Raw genomic sequence first — 21,297 nt, 5'->3', positions numbered from 1 at the left:
TTCTATCCAAATTTTTTATTAATTTTTATTAGTTTTTAAAGATTTTATTTATTCATGAGAGATACACAAAGAGAGTCAGAGACAGAGGGAGAAGCAGTCTCCTTGCGGGGAGCCCAGTGTGGGACTCGATCCCAGGACCTTGGGATCATGACCTGAGCCCAAGGCAGATGCTCAACTGCTGAGCCACCCAGACGTCCCCCTCTATCCAAATTTTTTTAATCTTATTTATTTATTCATGAGAGACACAGACTGAAAGAGACAGGCAGAGACACAGGCAGAGGGAGAAGCATGCTCCCCGCAGGGAGCCCCATGTAGGACCTGATCCCAGATCCCGGGATCACAACCCGAGCTGAAGGCAGGCACCCAACCACTGAGTCACCCAGGCATCCCCCAAATTTTTGAACATGCAGAAAAGTTGAAGGAATTTCACAGAGAATATCCATATCCCTACCCGCCCGATTCCACAAGTAACATCTGTTGGATTAGCTTTATCACTCATCCGCCCACCAGCGTGTGTGTAATTATTAGATACATCAGCCCCCAAGCGTTATATTTACTCATAAAACCTTTTACTTGAGGTGTAAATTCTGTAAAGCATATAGAAAGTGGCCACATTTAGGGGCATCTGGGTGGCTCAGACTTTGGCTCGGGTCGTGATCCCGAGGTCCTGGGATCGAGTCCCACGTCAGGATCCCCATGGAGAGCCTGCTTCTCCCTCTGCCTGTGTCTCTGCCTCTCTCTGTGTGTCTCTCATGAATAGATAAATAAAACATTAAAAAAAAAAAGAAGAAGAAAGCGTCCACATTTGAAGGGCCTTTGCGTCCATAGTTACCCATGTAACCGCTGCTCAGGTCAAGCCAGAGAGCATTTCCCAGAAAGCTGGCCCGTGACCTTCCGATCGATACTCCCCAGAGGTGACCGCCGTGCCGACCTCTCGCCATCCATCAAGTTGCCCCTGTGAGCTCTTGAACACCTACGTGGCGTCCCTCGGCTCGATGTTCTCTTTCTGGTTTTGGCTAGCGGGTTTCGAGAGGGCTTGCGTTCCCACACAGCGTTTGCGTGAATGAGGTAATGATTACTTTGCTTCCCCTCCTGCAGAATTAGTCTCTGACACTGTAACTGCCCGAGAGCTGCAGATCAGCTGGAAATGATGGAGTGGCTGATGTTCCATCCAGGCCAAGAACCCTGAGGCTTTATTGTATTTTTTTTTCTTCCACTGGCCAGCCCCACCCCCGGGGTGAAGAGAGCGCCCAGCCCCACCCCGGGCCTCCCCTCCAAGCCTCTCGGGGCACCAGGCCCCACCTGCCCCCCAACCTCCCTGGAGCTGGCCGGGGAACGGATGGGCCGAGCGCCTTCTCTTCTCCCAACAGAGGGGTCTGGTCCTTACTCTGGACCAGGAAGCACATCACCTCATTTGCTTCTTTTTGCTTTTTTTTTTTTTTTTTAAGATTTTATTTATTTATTTATGAGAGACACACAGAGACAGAGGCCAAGACACAGGCAGAGGGAGAAGCAGGCTCCTATGGGGAGCCCGAGGTGGGTCTCGATCCCAGGACCCCGGGATCACCCCCTGGGCCGAAGGCAGATGCTCAACTGCTGAGCTCCCCAGGTGCCCCTTCTTTTTGCTTTTGCAGCAGTTTTATTAGGTGTATCTGACGTATGATAAGACTCCTGCTGCCCTGCTTGCCCATTCGTTGTCTTTCCCTAAACAAGCAGAGGGGGATCCCTGGGTGGCTCAGCAGTTTAGCGCCTGCCATTGGCCCAGGATGTGATCCTGGGGACCCAGGATCGAGTCCCACATCAGGCTCCCTGCATGGAGCCTGCGTCTCCCTCTGCCTGTGTCTCTGCCTCTCTCTCTCTCTCTCTCTCTCTCTCTCTCTCTCTGTGTGTGTGTGTGTCTCCCATGAATGAACAAGCAGAGACCCTGGCCCTTCAGCAACACAGACCGTGCCTCCCAAATATCCACCCGCTCTGTCTACTCTCACCATTTCTGCAGCTGCCGCCCCTGACCGGCCACCATGAGCTCCCACCTTGTCACACCGCTGGCCGCCCTCCTGGCTGTGCTCTTGCCCTGTTAGAGCCCTGAGGCATTGCCGTTAAGGATAGATGGGGCCTCGTTGCTTTGCACGTCTCCCACCTCCCTCCCCAGCCTGCCTTCCTGCCCCAGGACCTTTGCACAGACTGTTTCCTCTGCCTACAACACTCTTTCCTTTCATCCTTGGTTCTTAGCTTATGTCACCGCCTCCGAGGAGGCTCACTCATCCCCGGATCTAAAGCAGGTCCTGCTGTTGCACCTCCGGTGTGTTTCCTTGATAAACACCGACTTGTATGGACTTGTATTTACCTCTGTGAGGTTTCTGTGTTTATCTGACTGGGCTGGGCGGAGCCTTGCCTGTTCATTCAGAGCCCCCACAAGTGGGTACGTGGGCTGTTTGTTGAAGAAACAGGGAGGAGAGGCGAGGTGGGCCCGGGGAGCCCCTTGCTGGCCCTCTCCCCGTGCCCCTCCCACCCCGACGGTGCCCACCGAGTCCCCATCCACTGTCCCCCTTCCTGTCTTGACTCTCTCAGGACCTGGCCCGGCTGCAGGAGGGCCGACAGCCCGAGCACCGGGATGTGACCCTGCAGAAGGTGTCGGACTCAGAGAAGCTGCTGTATGTGCTAGAGGCGGATGCAGCCATTGCCAAGCACATGAAGCATCCCCAAGGAGACATGATTGCCGAGGAGTAGGTCCCCCCACGCCAGGCCCCTGGGACAGGGAAGGAGGGCTGTAGGCCGCTCAGTGTTCCGGAGCCCAAAGCGGGGTTCACCAAGGGGCATGTGCCCAACGCTGTGGTTATCCTCCCTCCTCAGGGAGACTGAGGCTCAGCACTGACGTCCTCTGTTCTGGTCCCAGTGTGACCACAGCTCCCTGACCAGCACGCTGTCCCGCCTCCCAGCTCCTGAGCACGCTCTCCCGCTCCCAGCTTCCCATGTTCACCGCACCCCCCTCAGCTCAGCTGTGGATAAACTGGCACCCAAAATGCCTCCCAGCTCCTTCTGCACTCCCCACCCTGGCAAGGGCAAGGGTCTCTCTGTGCCATCCCTGTCCTGGCCCAGGGCACCCCTATGGTTCCTGCTCCATGGTGGGCTCCGGGGAGCAGTGGACCTGCTTGTTTCTTCCAGAACCTTCTATGGTTCTGGGCACACAGTAGGCCCTGGGAATACATCGATAGGAGAAGAAAGGGTGAGGGAGGATGTCAGTGATTGGATGACAAGGCCTGGGTCGCTGTGTCCTTCCAGGCCACTGAGCAGAAAGCCCCGGGGCCAGGGTCTGCGGTGGGAGGCCCCTCCCCGGGGAAGAGGGTAGGCAGTGGCGCTGTCAACCAGCCCCGCCAACCAGGATGGCCGCTCTCCCCACTCAGCATCCGTCAGCTGAAGGAGCGCGTGATCAACCTCCGGGGGAAACACAAGCAGATCTACAACCTGGTGGTGAAGGAGGTGGACCCGCAGGTCAACTGGGCAGCGCTGGTGGATGAGAAGCTGGTACGGCCCAGGCTGCAGCTGTGGGCAGGGGGTACCCCGCCATCCAACGGCTTCCACGGTCCCACCTCGCAGAGGGTCACGCTCCTGATGGTGCCCAACGTCGGCACCAGTGAGAAGAGCACAGCTCAGAGGTGTAGCGCCTGGCCCAGTGTCCCCCAGCCGAAGTGGTGGAGACTGGGCACCTCCCGGGAATGCTCTCCAGCTCTGGTTGTCGGGGCCCAGGCAGGCTAGCCTGTCTCCGGGTGGTGTGTCCCCCGACCAGGCCTCTGTTTCCCCATCTGTGAAATGGAAATGACAACTGTGGGGGCCTCTGAGGTTACAGTGAGATTGAGATGACACGTGTAGGGCGCGGTGGCAAAGGTGACAGTCTCCCCCCAACCCCGCGTCTCTCCCGGGGCCCCTCGGCTCCCTCCTTGGTTCTTTTTTTTTTTTTTTTTTCCCTCCTTGGTTCTTGGGGTGGCTGGGCTGCGAGTCCAGGGCCCTCCCCCACCCTCTGTCATGGTCTCTCCGCCCGCCCTCCCAGGACAAGCTGAGTGGCCAGGGCTTTGGGACGGACCTGCCGCTGGTGGATCACCAGGTGGAGCAGCACAATATCTTCCACAACGAGGTCAAGGCCATCGGGCCGCACCTGGCCAAGGACGGCGGCAAGGTGCGTGCGGTGGTGGCCTGGGCCTGGGCCCCGGGGAGGAGGGGTCACGCCTGTGGCTTCCCTGTGACCTGCAGCCTGGCTCTATCCGCAGGAGAACAGCGAACTCCAGGCCAAGTACCAGAAACTGCTGGTGAGAACCCGGCCCCCGGGGAATGGGAGGTGAGAGGGTGGGATGTCGGGGGTTGGGGGGGTCAGGAAGTGTGTGCAATAAACATTTCTAACAGAATGAAAGGGGTTTGCGTGTGAAGGAGATTGTACCCTGAGCCTCCACCTGAGAGGTGCTGTGGTTTGCTCGTGGAAAACCCTAACAGGTCCCCTGGATACAGTCCATCCTACAGTCCACTTCTTATTTCCTCACTAGGCACCATCTGTGTGCCAAGTACGATGCCCTGCACTTTATAAGCAAAAGTTTTCGATTTCCCTTTTTTTTCTTTAAAGATTTTATTTATTCATTCATGATAGACACATAGAGAGAGAGGCAGGGACACAGGCAGAGGGAGAAGCAGGCTCCCTGTGGGGAGCCCGATGCAGGACTCGATCCCAGCACCCTGGGATCACGTCCTGAGCCCCTGAGCCGGAGGCAGCCGCTCCACCGCTGAGTGGCCCAGCGGCCCAGGAACGGGTTCTTTGTAAGAGCACGCGGTGATGCGTAAACGCTTCCTGCCACAGCTGGTTCAGACACCTTGGGTGACAGGACGCAGGGCTCCGGAGCCAGGCGCCTCCATCCCTCAGTGGGGAGACCTCGAGGGAGCCACTTGCCCCTCAGACCCTCGGTTTCCTGATCAGTGTGATGGAGCCCTTGGAGTCCTTGTCGCCCGGGCTGGGCTCGGCTGCAGTGGGAGGAGGGCCCCGCGGGGTCCTGGTCCATGTAGGCCTCAGCTGCCCTCCCGCCCCCCCACCCCAGCTCCTCCTTGCCCCGCACCCTGCACCTCTCCCGTGGGAGGTGGTAGTGTTTGCTCCTGCACCCCGGCCTCTGCACGTGATGGAGATGGAAGTGGAAGCTGTGGCTATTCACACATACCGAGCACCGTGGGACAGCCTCGGTGCCCCGTGAGATCTCCGCTGCTGTCACCCCCACTTTGTGCCTGGGGAAACGCATGTCTCCACGGAAGAGTTCTGTGCTCAGAGCCCGGAGCGAAGCCCGGCAATTAGGGCACTGGGGACGGCTGCTGAATGAATGAATGAATGAATGAATGAATGAATGCACTTTGGATGGTCAGGTGACTCGTCCGGGGGACCCGGCGGGAAGTATGGAGTTGGGCCTGCGCTCGTGGCCAGAGGCCCAGGGGAGGGGTGCACGGAGGCTTCAGCCCCCCCCTCCCCCCGCCCGCAGGCGGCGTCGCAGGCCCGGCAGCAGCACCTGAGCTCGCTGCAGGATTACATGCAGCGCTGCACCAACGAGCTGTACTGGCTGGACCAGCAGGCCAAGGGCCGCGTGCAGTATGACTGGAGTGACCGCAACCTCGACTACCCCAGCCGCCGGCGCCAGTATGAGGTGGGCCTGGGGGGCCTCGGGGCGCGGGGCGGGGGCGGGGACCCAGGCCGCCCGCTGGGCGCTGAGCACCCCCCATCCCTGCGGGCCCCCATGCAGAATTTCATCAACCGGAACCTTGAGGCCAAAGAGGAGAGAATTAACAAGCTGCACAGTGAAGGTGACCAGCTGCTGACTGCCGAGCACCCCGGGAGGAACTCCATTGAGGTGCGTGTGCCCTGGGGGGGGCGCCTCCTCCAGGGGGGTCTCAGGGCGGCCTCTGCTGTGGGCTGCCTGGACCCAGGCAGCCAGCCCCCGCGGGGGGGGGGGTCCTGCATCCTGCATCTGTCTGCCTGTCCCTCATGCTGTCTTCCCTTCCTCCGTCTGACCCCATCTCCTCTCACGATCCCATCCTTTGCCACGTCCTGCCGTCACCCCTGGACCTCTGAGCCCAAGCGGTACCAGTAGTTTCCCGGGGCTGGTGTCACAAATGACCGCAGCCTCAGTGGCCTGAGACAGCAGGAACGTCCACTCTCACAGCCCGAAGGCCAGGGGTTCGAAATCACGGTGTTGGCAGGCTTGTTCCCTCCCCAGGTTCTAGGACATGCTCGTTCCTTGCTTCTGGGGGTTGGCTGCCGGCAGTCCGTGGTGGCGTTCCTTGGCCTGGGGCTGCGTCCCTCCTATCTCTGCCACTGTCTTCACGTAGCCTCCTCCCCTGTGTGGCTCTGTGTGTCACCTCATTTTCTTAGGAGGACACCAGTCAGCGGACCTCAGAGCCCACCCTAAATCCAGGATGATTTCACCTTGAGATCCTTATTCAGTTACAGCTGCAAAGACCCTATTTCCAAATAAAGTCACATTCTGTGTTCTGGGTGGACATGGATTTGGGGAGGGGAGGGATACCATCCAACCCTCTACAGTGCCTTTGTGAACATTTTATTTTATTATTTATTTATTTATTTTAAAGATTTTATTTATTTATTCATGAGAAGCAGAGAGAGAGAGGCAGAGACACAGGCAGAGGGAAGAGCAGGCTCCATGCAGGGAGCCTGATGTGGGACTGGATCCCGGGACTCCGGGGTCACGCCCCAAGCCAAAGGCAGATGCTCAACCACTGAGCCCCCAGGTATCCCTGTGAACATTTTCTTTTTCTTTTTTTTTTTTTTTCCTGTGAACATTTTCAAAAGCACTACTTTGGGGAGATGCAGCCCCTACTTGTCCCTTGTGCAGTGCACAAGTCAAGTACCCGTACATGGCATCCCTGCTTGGCTCCTCACCGTGTCCCTTGTCTCCTCCCATGCCCAGAAGGAAGCTGGCTGCCTCGGTGGGAGCCACAATCAGGGAGATGCAAGGTGCCCCGTCCCCCAACATTCAGGTCCAGAATCCTGCCATTCATCCCTTGGCATCCCAGGCACCTGCCACGCAGTAACCTGCCCCCACCCCCTTCTCTGGGCAGGCGCACATGGAGGCCGTGCACGCAGATTGGAAGGAGTACCTGAACCTCCTCATCTGTGAGGAGAGTCACCTGAAGTACATGGAGGACTATCACCAGGTACCCGCAGCCCCAGAGCATCACTGGGAGCGCTCGGTGCCCGCCCGCCTGCCTCGTGGCCTCGGCGCCGAGCCTCCAGGAGCCTCACGGGGCTGCCTTCCCAAGCCTGCCCGTGCCCTTGCTTTTGAGGGTGTACGTGGCTGTGCCCCCGAGCTTGCCAGGCCCGGAGAATCAGACTCACCTGTGGGGCCCAGGAAGGAGTGTGGGGTTTTCCTTTTGGTAAAACATATAATAGGAAATTTGCCATTTTTGCTGTTTTTAAGCGCACAATCCACTGTCATTTACGACGTTCATGGTGTCGTGCAGCCTTCACCTTGGGAAGGTTTATAGGACTTTTCTGTCCCCCCACACACAGGAATTCTGCGCCCATGAAACGGTCACTCCCTTCTCTGTCCCTCCCCCAGCCCCTGGTGGCCTCTAACCTATCTTTCTGTCTCTGTGAATATTTTCCTACTCTATGTTTTGTGGAGTGGACTCGTGTGTTATGTGGCCTTTGGTGTCTGGCTTCTTTCACGTGACCCTGATCTGAGCTTCATCGATGTCATGGCATGAATCAGAACTTCATTCCCTTTTATGGCTGAATCACATGCCATTGTGTGGACAGACCAAATTGTCTTTCTCTCCATTCTTCGCTGGTGGATGCCAGCTGGTTTCCGTGGGAATGTGTATTTTTATTTTTTTATTTTTTTATTTTTTATTTTTGGAATGTGTATTTTTAACAAGAGCTGGTCACCTGATTCTTGGGACTGGGGACTCTTGAGCCCAGGTGACACTCTAATGTAACCCCGGGTTCAGTGTCTGGACCCCGCTGGGCTACGAGCTTCATAGGGATCTCAAAGTCCTATTCTCAAAGTCCATTGTTACAGCCCAGGGGACAGCTGAGTGATTTCTGAGTTGATGGACGAAAGAACAGGCAAGAGAATGTTCTAGAACAAAGTGGGGAGGCTTGTGTTCCATGTACCGGGACTTTGAAAGGTGCAGCGTGACGTCAGGGTGTCCCTAGCTCAAAGAGAGCAATGGAATGGAAAAGAGCTTAAAGCTTTAACAGCACCTATGTATGGACACTTACTCTGTCCTAGAGGTGGCATCGTGTGGACGGGTGGGAAGGATCTGGCCCAAGAGGTCCCCAGCCGGGGAGGGTTGGGGGTTGTGTCTCTGAGCGGTGGAGCCTGTAGATTCAGGGCGAGTCAGGGTGGGGATGGGGGGCAGCCCTGCCTAGGGGTGGGCATGAAGCCACCGCAGGATTAGCCCTAGGTGTCCCAGTGGTGTCCTGTCCGTAACAGGGCCATCTGGTCTCCCCTAGTTCCACAGAGACATGAAGGACGCTCAGGAGCTGTTGCACAAGGTGGACTTGGACCTGAACCAGAAATATGGTCCCGACTTCAAGGACCAGTACCAGATTGAGCTGCTGCTGCGGGAGCTGGACGTGAGTGGTGGGCCCGCCAAGGGCCTCTCCGCACCCTTCCCTGCGGCTCCCACCTGGGGGCGGGAGGTGTGTGGTCTCACCTGGGCCCTCCCCCCACTGCATACAGGACCAGGAGAAGGCTCTGGACAAGTATGAGCACGTGGTGCGGGGCCTGGAGAAGCGAGGGCAGCAGGTTGTACCCCTTAAGTACCGCCGGGAGACGCCACTCAAGCCCATCCCCGTGGAGGCACTCTGTGACTTTGAGGGTGACCAGGTGAGCTGCTGCCCGGGGGCCCCAGGCTGGGCCCAGATCTGCCCCTTCCAGGTCACTGAAAAGTCTCGGGAGTGACAAGGCTGGATGCAGGGCCCCATACGTCTTTAGGGAAACTCTGTCTGTCTCTGCAGTTGGGGGTCACTCTCTGCCGACCCCCCGGGCCCTCTGCCCAGTGTCCCACCCACCGCCCTGACCTTCTGCTCTACCAGCTTAGTCCTGTGTCCTGCCTAAACCAGTCACTGTGGTTGACACATGCCATTCTCGTTGGCCAGGCCCGCGTCACATGCCCACCCTGAGTACTGGGGGGCAGTTCTCCAAAGGGAAATCCAGGTGGGTGCTGAGACATCAGATCCTACCCGTCCCCTCGCGGCTGGACGGCCCCTACTCCCTCCCATGCAGTGTGCTGGGGAGGGCCAGAGATGCAGGCTAGGATCGGGGGGTGGGCCGAGACGGCGACTGGGCCCCGGGTCGCTGGCCAGGGCAGGTCTCTCCACGCCCTCTGACCGGCCTGCCCCTGCCAGGGCCTGATCTCCCGGGGCTACAGCTACACCCTGCAGAGCAACAACGGGGACAGCTGGGACCTCACAGACAGCTCCGGGAACAAGCTGACTGCCCCTGCCGTCTGCTTCGTGATTCCCCCGACGGACCCCGAGGCCCTGGCTCTGGTGGACAGGTACGGGGCACACAGGGAGCCAGCAGGGGCCGGCCCCACCCGCTGGGCCCCTCGGGCCCCATGCACAGCCCTGGGCATCCTGACTCAGCCTCAGGAAGCAACTGACACCCCACACCTGCACCCCCTTGGGGACTCAGGTGGGATGGGGAGCAGACCCTGTTGGCCAGGCTGACTCGCTGAGTGTCTGTCAGGCTGTGGGTGTGGTCAGTGAACAGTTTCTCTGAACGTGCCTCTGGGCCTTTGCCTGTGCTGTTCCCCTACGTGGACACCCACTAGAGGCCCGGCTGGTTGCGTGGTCACCTCTTCTGTGAAGCCTCCCCTGACTGTCCACTCGCCCTCCACCCTGGCTCAAGCACCCTCTCCCACTGCATATACTGCCCTTCATTAGAACGTTCTGGGTGTCAGTCTGGGAGGCAGGTGGGCTCCTTGAGATTTACTGTCTCCAGGGCCTGGTTCGGTCCCTGGTGCAAAGTAAGTACACAAGAACTCTGTTAAATGAGTGATTCAAGGAATGCCTTCATTTAGTCATTCAGCAAGTATTTATTGAGCACCTACTGTGTACTGCTACCTCAGGAGTAACGTCTTGGTGGGGAAGACAAAGGCATAAACAAGATAACTTTAGGCGGGAAAACCCGGTGTGAAGGAGAGGAGAGACAAGGAAGGGAGGGTCCACCCGAACCCAGAGCAAAGAGCAAGCAGCATTATCACAAACTTGCCACGTGTGCCGGTTTTTAACATTTGATGGGCCTGTGACTGCTCTGGGCCATCTGCCTAGCCACAGTCCAGAGTCCCATGGTGTGGGTGTGGGGGGCAGCGGGCTGCCCCGGGACCCCAGCGCATTTCTGCACTCACAGCTTGGGCAGCCAGTACCGGAGCGTGCGGCAGAAGGCAGCCAGGAGCAAGAGTGCGCTCCAGCAGCGGCATGAGGTGCTGAAGGCAGAGAACCCTGGAGGTGGGTGCTGGGGCCACCGTCCAGGGCTCTGGGTGGACAGGGGGTAGGGCATGGCAGGAGGCAGGCAGGGCAGCGGTGGGGGAGGCCAGGCCAGCCCCAGAAGTCCCAGCTGACCTCCTAGGCCCTGCCCTCTCCCTGTGCCTCGTGCCCCCCACTCCAGATCCCCACTACCACCTGACTCTGCGATTTCCTTCTGGCAGACCCCTCTGACCTTCAGGGGCGGCATCTGCTGGCTGGCTTGGACAAGGTGGCCAGAGACCTGGAGCGGCAGGAGAAGGCTGTCACGGGGATACTCCGGCCGCCGCTGGAGCAGGGCCGAGCTGTGCAGGACAGTGCAGAGCGGGCCAAGGACCTCAAGGTACCACCAGCCTGGTCTCATCCCCATGGGGGCCTCTGTCCCGAACAGGGACCACCTGCCCCATGTAACCGGAGGGCCTGAGTGACGGCAGTGAGGGGGCTGTTCTGGACTGATGACCGAGGAGGGGCCTGGGCCCTGGTGCCCCAGACACGGCCCCAGGAGAACGGGCAAGCAAGGCTCATGCTGCCTCCACATGGCTTGTCACCTGCGGCCCCGTGGCAGTATTGAGGACACCAGGGACTGGCCAAGCACCTCACCACCCTGCCAAGTGGGTGTTAGAGCTGCTTGCTGGCTGCTTGACCGCAGACCTCCAAGTGTTCAGAAACGGGGCTGGAACCGGAGGAGGATGGGCACAGGGGAGGGGGCATGGCTAGGCCCCATCATCCCTGCCGGAGCTGCTTACAAAGGTCACCTGCGAACGGGGTTTGGGTGGGGGGAGGGAGTACCCACCTACTGGGGTGGCCCCCAGAGATGAAATCATCCACACGATGTGCACGGAACAGTAGATGCTTGATAATCACCTGTTAACTTCCACCATTTTTTGTGGGTCACAGCCCACCAGCCCACCATACCAGGATTCGGGGGATGCTCATTATGGGCTGGCTCCCTCAGGGAGGGGGTGCCCAGGCTTCCCCGACAGTTTCCTCTGTCTCATGAAGCCCCTGGAAGGGAGGAGGCTGCCGGACCATGGCCAACTCCAGGGCTCTGGTCCCCACAGAACATCACCAACGAGCTGCGGCAGATCGAGCCTGAGAAAGCGCGCAGCACGGCTGAGTGCGAGGAATTTGTGCAGGTGCTCCCGGGCAGCAGCACCACGTCTTTGCTGAAGACCCGGGTCGAAGACACTAACCGCAAATACGAGCGCCTGGTGCAGCTGCTGGACTTGGCTCAGGAGAAGTGGGTGGCAGGCGGGCAGCGGGGAGATTGGGCGGGATCACAGTGCCAGGCGGGCACCCCTCACGCCTGACCCATGTCCTCAGGGTGGATGTGGCCAACCGCCTGGAGCAGAGCCTGCAGCGGGGCTGGGAAGCACTGGCCACGTACGAGAACCAGCTGACCCAGGACGACACGGTACCTGAGAGTGGCCATGCCCTGGACAGCAAGAGGCAGGAGCTGGAGGTAAGTCTGGGGCCTCAGGACCCCAGGAGCCTTTTTCTCCAGGTGCTCCCTACCTACCACCTCTGAACAGACGGGAACTGGGCCCCGAGTACCAGGGCAGAGAGTCTCCGGGTTCTGAAAGGCCGCAGCGCGCCATGTCAGAAGTGGCAAATGGAGGCCCAAGGCACAAATCCCAGCTGCTCATGGGCTTACGGAAATGAGGTGCCTGATTTTAAAATGAAGTATCTACACCAACTGCCCAGATGTCCAGTATCTTAGACGAGCAGATCTGGCTCCCTGGGCCGCCAGGCTCTAGGATCAGGTCAGCAGGAGTGGAGCAGCGATGCCTCCAGCCCCAGCATCTGCTTTCTGGGCACAGTTGCCACTGGGCTGCTTTGTGCATCCACCTGCCTGACTGCGGGGGGCGTTCGAGTCTGCGAGCGCTCGGGAGGCCCCTTACTCACACAGCAGCTCACAGAATCCTTGCTCAGTGTGGAGATCCTCACCTCAGAGCTGTGGCCTTGCCCCCAGACAGCAGCGGGTCCTTCTGGTCCTGGGCACGATGTTGCAGGGCACGTGCTGCCTACTGCTGGGTTTTCACATTAGTTTTCCTGGGCTGTGGTCATTGTGATGAAACAGAACGTTGCAGAAATGACCACCAGGTTTAAGGGGAAATGCAGAGGCAAAGCCCTAGTCCCTTCCTTCGCTCAGGCTTAACCCCCCCGCCCCAAGGCAGGAGGCCCCAGGCAGTTCGGGCGGCATCGCCCTAGCCCCTGGGAGCTCCGGCCACAGCGCCCTGCCTCTCCGCCCGGGCAGGTCTTGGCCTCCAAGCTGCAGACACAGAAGTCCCTCCTTGCTGAGGTGGAGCAGAACCTGCAGGTGGCCAAGCAGTGCTCCAGCTCACTGGCCAGCCGCTTCCAGGAGCACTGCCCCGACCTGGAGCGCCAGGAGGCGGAGGTGCACAAGCTGGGCCAGCGTTCTGACAATGTCCGTCAGCAGGTCGAGCTCAGGTGAGGGGCCATGGGCGGACGGCAGCCTCCACCTAGCTGGTCTGCTGCGAGGCTGCCGAAGGCTGTTAATTGTCTAATTTTTTTTTTAAAGCAATACATTGCAAAGTAAAAAAACTCAAGGTGGGGCGCCTGGGTGGCTCTGTGGGTTAGACATCTGCCTTCGGCTCAGGTCATGATCCCGGGGTTCTGGGGTCGAGCCCCATATCGGGCTTCCTGCTCAGTGGGGGATCACTTCTCCTCCCTCTGCCGCTCCTCCTGGTCATGCTCTCTTGCGCTCTCTTAAATAGTCTTTAAAAAAAAAAAACCTGAAACCCTCAGTGATTGTAACGACCAGCCCCTTTCCCCCATGGTAAGTCTGGCTGCCAGTCTGTGTGCCCTCCCGAGATACTGAGGAACCGGCGTAGGTAGGTAACACGAATGACGACACACCACCTCCACCGGTCGTGCTGTTTCCTGTCCTACACTTTGTTGGGGTCAGGCGCCCGTGTGCCCTCCTCTTTTCTGTTCCGGAAGAGCTCCTATTGAACAGATCCTCTTCCTTAAATGCTTGGTAGTGGAGAAGCCACGCAGGCCTACAAGCCATTTGTTTTTGGTGTGTGAGATTTTAACTACAAATGCAACCATTCTGGGTCATCTAATTCTTGGAGCAGGTCCAGTAGCTTGTGTCTTTGAAACAGTGTGTCCATCTCAAGTGGATGGGTTTATGGACAACACGTTGCTCATGATACTCTTATCCTTTCACGGTTTCCACATGAGGGGATGCCCCCTCCCTCATTCCTGACATTCTGTCTTTTCTCACTTTATTCTCTTTTTCCTTCCGGACTGTTGTGAGGTTCAGTCCACTGACCATTTCAAAGAACTGGCTTTGGTTTCAGCCCTTTCTCTCTTGTTCTGTCTCCTCTTTCACTGGCATCTGTTCCTTACAATTTCTTGCTGCCGCTGCTGTTAGCTTTATTTTTTCCTGATTATTACTTTGAGAGCTTCCTCCTTTTCCAATAAAAGCACTAAATACTGCAAGTTTCCCCCCAAGCACCACTTTTGCTGTGTACCTCAAATGTTAATGTTTTTATTTTCAGTGACATCAGGTTTCCTAGCGTTTCCTGTGGTTTTTCCTTGGACTTGTGGTAAATTAGAGGTCCTGTAATACCCAGCGGGCATCTCTGCCGGTCACTACGCATGGACCTATCAGAGGCCACAGAGTATTCCAACCTTTCATTCCATAATTTTGTTAACCACCCTCTTTTGGGGAAGTAATTAGGTTATCTTGTTAGATTACAGTTGATCCCTTTTAAATGAGTGGAGATAATGTCTTTAAAAGGGTATAGGAGGCAGCTGCTGACTGTGGCAGAGGCCTGATGGGCTTTGCCTCCATAGGGCCCAGAGCCTGCAGAGCGCCAGGGCCGCATATGAGGACTACCGCAGCGGCTACAACCACGTGCTCCAGTTCTTGTCCCATATCCCCAGCTACGAACCCCAGGAGACAGACAGTCTCAGCCAGATGGAGACCAAGCTGAAGAACCAGAAGGTAGGGTGGCTGCCTCTGTGCTCACGGCCTGCAGCTGCACGGGGGGCGTGGGGAACATGGGAGGTCGGCAGGCCCACCCATGGAGGGGAGCAGGGCAGTGGCTGCCGCCTGCCCTGGTGGAAGAAGGGGAAAGGCCTGGCAGAGCTGTGTCTTCAAGGGGCCAGGCCCAGCCTGCCCAGCAGCATGTAATTCTAAGAGTGGTCTCGCTCCCTCCTCGGTGCCCAGCACGGGGCTTAGCCCCCCATGGACCGTCCACGAAGGCTGGCTGAATGAGTAAATGGTTGCAGCAACACAGGAGGAGCCCTCATGGTGAAAGGTCCCATGTCCAGAGTTCAGAGTCCTGGTTCCTTGGAAGGCAGCAGTGTCTTGTAGGGACAAGGACGCTGGATCCCAACAGCTTAGGTTCAAAGCCACGTTCAACCCCTAATAGCCGTGTCCCCATGGGCAAGTCACTGAACCTAGCTGTGCCTCGGTGTCATAAACTTGAGACAATGGTACTTACCTCACAGGGCAGCTGGAAGATTAAATGAGTTGATCTAAGTAAGATATGGAACAGTGCCTGACATCTCGAAGCACCCGGTAAACATTTGTTTCCCAGCAAAGACGATCCTCCTCCTGACCCTTCTTCACAGGGCTGGAGAACTGCCTTCTGCGACAAACAACTGTACACAAGGAAGCCATTCATTAGACTTTGTATTACAGAAGAATAATTTCAGATTCTAAGGAACCCAGCTACTCTATCAAAAAAAATTTTTAAGATATCATTTATTTATTCATGAGAACACACAGAGAGGAGAGAGAGAAGCAGAGACACAGGCAGAGGGAGAAGCAGGCTCCACGCAGGGAGCCCGATGTGGGACTCGATCCCGGGTCCCTAGGATCACACCCTGGGCTGCAGGCGGCACTAAACCACTAAGCCACCAGGGCTGCCCTCTATCAATTTTTTTAAATTTGATTTTTAAAGTCTCTATTGTTTTACAGAACCTGCTGGATGAGATAGCCAGAAGGGAAGAGGAAGTCCACCAAGTCTGCACCCACTCCCAGCAGTACCAGCAAGCTGTCAAGGTGAGCCGCGAGACTCCTGCCTGGAGTGCAAAACAGCAGAGCCTCTTCCCTCCCTGCGAGCTGGACAGAGAAGCCCTGGGCCCGGCAGGCTGTCCTGAGGCACTGCTGGATCCTGTAAAAGGGCATGACCCTTAGGAAAACAGTATGGTACCAGACACTGAATACCAGAAAGGGGATTTCTGCTCGAGGCAGTTAACTGGGAGAATTTATCCTCAAGGAAAAAAATAGAAAAGAACAATAGAGGATAAATAATCGTTGTAGCAGCATTATTTACAATAGCAAAAGAGAAAAACTAGAATTCACCTACGTGGCCAATAGCAGAGAATTGGCGAGGTATCATTCACCCACTGGATGGATTACAAAGTCGTCAAACTGACAGAGAAGGGGACATCATCAAGGTGAGATACAGCTTACAGTGCGGCGTTTAATGAGGGAAGCAGAAGGCCACACTCTGGGCCTGGAGGGAGCACTGTTTAGGGCACAATGGGCAAGTGCTGGCATACTGTGTGTTGTGTCCTATGTTCAGGGACACAGCTCTGTACTACTGATGGACCGATGGTTCTCAAAACCTGCTGGCAGTTGATACAGCTGCGTAGACCTCTGCAGTCAGCCTCAAGGGGTAGAACATTTCTGACTCAACTGCCTCTGTCTGCTCTCAGCCATGTCTCTCTCTCTCACCCAGGACTATGAATTAGAAGCAGAGAAGCTAAGGTCCCTTCTTGATTTGGAGAATGGAAGGAGCAGTCACATGAGCAAGAGAGCCAGGCTCCAGTCCCCTGCCGCCAAAGTGAGGGAAGAGGTGAGCTCTGTGGGCTGGGCCTTCTTGGAGCTGCCAGGGCCTCTAGGGAGCACAGCATGCAGGCCTCCAAGATGTACACCCAACAGGGAAACTTGGCTGAGAGCCCTCCTGGGTGCAAACAGGTTCAGTAAGAAAAGAGAACTGTTCTCGGGCAGCAGTGCTGATACACCTAGAAAGACAGGCTGCCGGAGGTTTCTGGGCCAGAGCTGTGGATTTGGAAGGCTCCCCACCCCCTCCTCCTAAGTACACATGGAAGACTGATGTTACTAGGTCCTTCTACACATGAGAACATTAAACCACAGAGATGGGGACTTAGTCTTCTTCTACATCCGGTTTTTCCAACAGTTTAGACTGCAGTCCAACTCCAGGTAGCAAGAGGCCAGAGGCCACCCACTGTCCCCAAATGCCAGACTATCAAATACTGTCCAGCTCACTCTTGCTTAGACTTTTGACTGCTCTCCTGTAGGAAGCAGCTCTTGTTGCCAAGTTCACAGAAGTCAACGCCATCAACAGACAGAGGCTGCAGAATCTGGAGTTTGCTCTGAGTCTCCTGAGACAGGTAATGAATCTCAATAAGACCTTTTTATTTAAGATTTTATTTATTTTAGACAAGAGAGAGACGGGAGGGGGGGCAGAGAGGGAGAGAGAGAGAATCCCAGACTCCACGCTGAGCCTGGAGCCCGATCCCACGACCCTGAGATTACTACCTAAACCGATATTAAGAGTCAGATGTTTAACTGACTGAGCCACCCAGGCGCCTCTTTTAGTAAGACATTTTACTCAAAACTATTCCAGCAGGTGAAAAATAAGGCTCATTCTGCTTTAAAGAAACAGTCTGTAAGCTAGTGGCACGGCCCCTTGCTAACATGGCTGGGCAGCACAGTCCAGGCACTGGCCCACATCAGTGCTTCTGTTGACATGAATGTGACATGTATGCCATCCAACAAACATTTGCTGAGCGCCCAGGAGCAGGTAACTTATTTTCAGAAGCCTACGTCTGTCCACACTGTGGAAAATGAAGTAGCACCACAGTGAATGCTCTCTCTGTACTAAGCGCAACGTACGGAGAGCAGAATAGGGGACAACCATTTGTGCAGGAGAAATGCACATGTCTCAAAGATGACTGCTAGCCTCTAGGAGGAACAGGATCAAAGGCAGGAGACTGTGGTTTCACTTCACACTCTTCTGTGGTTGTAAGATACGTTAAGTTTTTTAAATGGTAAACTACTCATGAACTCAGCACTGAGGGAGCCTTTGGGATCATAGGACAGCCAGTCTGACCTGCTCATAGGTGACTGAGGTGCACCCAGACCAGCTGGGAACAGGCCACAGAGCGTGCAGCTTTAACCATGCACTGTCTCCTCCTTCCCAGCAGCCGGAGGTGGGAGCGAGCCATGAGACACTGCAAGGGAGCACACCAGGCTCCACAGTGGAGGAGACATGGAAGGTCCAGAAGGAACTGGATGAGGAGACTGAGCGCAGACAGCAGCTGGAGAAGGAGGTCCAGAGTGCCCAGGAGGAAATCCGGACTCTGCAACATCAGAGCCCCCAGGAAGCAGTGATAAAGAAGGAAGTGCTGAAGAAAGTACCAGACCCTGTGCTCAAGGAGAGCTTCCAGCAGATGCAACGGACACTGGTGGAGGAGCAGCATAAGAACCAGCTGCTACAGGAGGAGCTAGAGGCGCTTAGGCTGCGGCTGCACACCCTGGAGCAGGAGACCAGGGACGGGGGGCAGGAGTACATGGTCAAGGAGGTGCTGCGCATCGAGCCAGACAGAGCCCAGGCAGATGAGGTCCTGAAGCTGAGGGAGGAGCTGGAGGAGCTGAGGCGGCAGAAGGGCACCCGGGAAGCAGAGGCAGCCCTCCTGCAGCAGCGCATTGCAGCCCTAGCTGAGGAGAAGAACCAGGCACAGGAGAAGGTCACCGAGAAGGAGGTGGTGAAGCTGCAGAATGACCCCCAGCTGGAGGCAGAGTACCAGCGGCTGCAGGAGGACCAGCAGCGGGAGGGCAAGCTCAGGGAGGAGCACGAGGAGGAACTGAGTTTCCTCCAGGACAAGCTCAAGAGGCTGGAGAAGGAGCGGGCCATGGCGGAGGGGAAGATCACAGTGAAGGAGGTGCTCAAGGTGGAAAAGGATGTGGCAACTGAGAGGGAGGTCGGCGACCTCAAACGCCAGTATGAGGATGAGGAAGCCAAGGCTCGCGCCAACCAGAGAGAGAAGACTGAGCTGCTCCGCAAGATCTGGGCCTTGGAGGAGGAGAATGCCCGAGTGCTGGTGCAGGAGAAAGTGCGGGAAATTGTCCGGCCGGACCCTGAGGCAGAGAGGGAGGTGGCCAATCTCCGCCTGGAGCTTGTGGAGCAGGAGCGCAAGTACCGGGGGGCTGAGGAGCAGCTGAAGAGCTACCAGAGTGAGCTGGAGGCACTCAGGAGGCGGGGCCCCCAGGTAGAGGTCAAAGAAGTGACTAAGGAAGTCATCAAGTACAAAACTGACCCTGAGATGGAGAAAGAGCTTCAGAGGCTCAGGGAGGAGATTGTGGACAAGACAAGACTCATTGAAAGGTGTGATGTAGAAATTTACCAGCTGAAGCAAGAGATCCAGTCCCTGAAAGACACCAAACCGCAGGTGCAGACCAAGGAGGTGGTCCAGGAGATTCTCCAGTTCCAGGAAGACCCCCAAACCAAAGAGGAAGTACAGTCTTTAAGGGCCAGGCTATCGGAGGAGCAGAAGAAACAAGTGGATCTGGAAAGGGAGAGGGCCTCCCAGGAGGAGAAGATCAAGCAGAAGGAGGAGGAGCTGTCCCACGTGAAGGAAAAGGTGGTCCAGCAGGAAGTGGTCAGGTACGAGGAGGAGCCTGGCCTGCGGGCTGAGGTGAACGCCTTCACTGAGAGCATAGATGCAGAGCTGCGGCAGATTGATACCCTCCGTGGGGAGCTGCGGCGGCTGCAGCGCAGGCGTGCGGAGCTAGAACGCCAGCTGGAGGAGCTGGAGCGTGAAAGGCAGGCGCGCAGGGAAGCCGAGCTGGAGGTACAGCGCCTGAAGCAGCGGCTGGCCGAGCTGGAGAAGGAGGAGGGAGAGGCCCGGGAGAAGGTGACTCTCAAGCAGAAGGTCGTGCTGCAGCAGGACCCCCAGCAGGCCCGGGAACACGCTCTGCTCAAAGTCCAGCTGGAGGAAGAAAGGCACCGGCGGCAGGTCCTGGAGAGCGAGCTCGAGACCCTGAGAAAGAAGCTTGTCAACCTGGAGAAGATGGAGGTCAAGGAGAAGGTGGTCTTCTCTGAAAGTGTCCAGGTGGAGAAGGGCGACACTGAACAAGAGATTCAGAAGCTGAAGAGCAGCCTGGAGGAGGAGAGCCGGAGCAAGAGGGAACTGGATGCAGAAGTGAGTCGGCTGGAAGCCAAGCTGTCAGAGCTAGAGTTCTGTAACTCCAAGTCCTCCAAAGAGCTGGATTTCCTAAGGGAAGAAAACCACAGGCTACAGCTGGAGCGACAGAGCCTGCAGCTTGAGACCCGGAGGCTCCAGTCAGAAATTGAAATGGCAGCAACAGAAACACGAGACCTGAGAAATATGACCGCGGTGGACTCTGGGACAAACCTGAACTCCCGACTGTGGTCCCTGGAGAGAGAATTGGATGACCTCAAGAGGCTCTCCAAAGACAAAGACCTGGAAATCGATGAGCTGCAGAAGCGCCTGGGCTCCGTGGCCGTCAAGAGGGAGCAGAGGGAGAACCACCTGCGGCGCTCCATTGTGGTCATCGACCCTGACACGGGCCGGGAGCTGTCCCCAGAGGAAGCCCATCGGGTCGGTCTCATCGACTGGAACATGTTTGTCAAACTCAGGAGCCAGGAGTGTGATTGGGAGGAAATATCGGTGAAGGGTCCTAGTGGGGAGTCCTCTGTGATCCACGACAGGAAGTCTGGCAGGAAGTTCTCCATTGAAGAGGCCTTGCAGAAAGGCAGGCTGACTCCGGCTCAGTACGACCGCTATGTCAACAAGGATATGTCCATCCAGGAGCTGGCCGTCCTGGTGTCTGGGCAAAAGTAAGCACAGCTCAGCCCTCCATCTTCTTGGAAGCCAGTGGCTGGTTGTCTCCTACCCAGTATCACCATGTCTTCTCCTCCTTGGCCCCGTGCAGGCTCCTGACCTGTGCCCTCGCGGTCATTCAACCTGGGTGAGGGACCTGCTTCGTCCTCTAATCATTGGACAACCGTGATATCCCTCTTCTGTCCCTTATCCTACACACTTCCATCAATAGACTCTTTGGGTGACATCTGGAAGCAACCCGAAAAACTAAAGCACATGACACAGGACAACTGAAGCAGACAAGCCCACTCTGCGCACTGGCCTTCACACCCCAGGTGGGGGGACTCCAGGGCAGAAAGGCCTCCCTTCCACACACCTTTCTGTACATCAAAGGACTGGGCCCCTCAAGGCTGCTGACCTACATTCACATTCCCCCAGGGTTCTGGCTGAGAGCAGACTTTTTGTCAGAGGCCTCCTGGTGAGATAGATCTGGGCTCTAGGCCAGAAAAGGTGCAAAGAAACCAGAACAGTGTTTGGCCTTTGGTGCTAGAGTGAAGGCTGTCAGCCAGACTGTCCCAGGGGAATGCACCATCAGAGAATACGTTGTGGTTCTGAAATGATTTTCATAAAGGACTCTGTTGCTGTTAGCCTTAGCTTCAGTGCCTTACAAGTCTTATTAGCTCATTGGTATTTAGGTATACTACACACCTGATTTTCACCAAATGAATTTTAGGTTCTCTGTTATCTCATATATCATGTAACAAAATGGGACTAGGGAACTCTACTTATAGTGCAAAAATAAACACCTGGTGGCTTGATTCTAATTTCAGTGTTTCTTCTTTTGCATGTGAGGCTTATTATTTCCCCTGCTCCCTCTTGGCTTTTGGCCAAAATGGATATTCCACATATACCAGCTCCTGGGGGAAGAA

General features: G+C 56.5%; 1 protein-coding gene across 3 annotated transcripts in view; it reads left to right on the top strand.

Annotated features, from left to right (window-relative positions):
- The window catches only part of PPL (periplakin), a 44,793-nt gene extending 23,601 nt beyond the window's left edge, over positions 1-21,192 (top strand). For 2 of the 3 annotated variants that reach the window (XM_055339245.1, XM_055339243.1), the window contains exons 3-22: positions 2,569-2,723; positions 3,402-3,522; positions 4,046-4,171; positions 4,263-4,301; positions 5,505-5,666; positions 5,763-5,870; positions 7,099-7,194; positions 8,498-8,620; positions 8,727-8,873; positions 9,395-9,546; positions 10,401-10,498; positions 10,699-10,856; positions 11,575-11,753; positions 11,837-11,975; positions 12,771-12,964; positions 14,339-14,489; positions 15,471-15,554; positions 16,237-16,353; positions 16,820-16,912; positions 17,726-21,192. In XM_055339245.1, coding sequence (XP_055195220.1) covers positions 2,569-2,723; positions 3,402-3,522; positions 4,046-4,171; positions 4,263-4,301; positions 5,505-5,666; positions 5,763-5,870; positions 7,099-7,194; positions 8,498-8,620; positions 8,727-8,873; positions 9,395-9,546; positions 10,401-10,498; positions 10,699-10,856; positions 11,575-11,753; positions 11,837-11,975; positions 12,771-12,964; positions 14,339-14,489; positions 15,471-15,554; positions 16,237-16,353; positions 16,820-16,912; positions 17,726-20,389 — 5,106 coding nt within the window. In that variant the 3' untranslated portion in view covers positions 20,390-21,192. The remainder of the gene's footprint in view (positions 1-2,568; positions 2,724-3,401; positions 3,523-4,045; positions 4,172-4,262; positions 4,302-5,504; positions 5,667-5,762; positions 5,871-7,098; positions 7,195-8,497; positions 8,621-8,726; positions 8,874-9,394; positions 9,547-10,400; positions 10,499-10,698; positions 10,857-11,574; positions 11,754-11,836; positions 11,976-12,770; positions 12,965-14,338; positions 14,490-15,470; positions 15,555-16,236; positions 16,354-16,819; positions 16,913-17,725) is intronic. The other variant, XM_055339244.1, reaches the window with a different exon arrangement.
- The last annotated feature ends 105 nt before the right edge of the window (positions 21,193-21,297 follow it).

This window comes from Nyctereutes procyonoides, unplaced genomic scaffold (assembly GCF_905146905.1).
Source record: "Nyctereutes procyonoides isolate TBG_1078 unplaced genomic scaffold, NYPRO_anot_genome, whole genome shotgun sequence".
Taxonomy (NCBI): Eukaryota; Metazoa; Chordata; class Mammalia; order Carnivora; family Canidae; genus Nyctereutes; species Nyctereutes procyonoides.
Note: the sequence above shows the minus strand (reverse complement) of the source record. Positions and strands in the feature narration are given on the sequence as shown.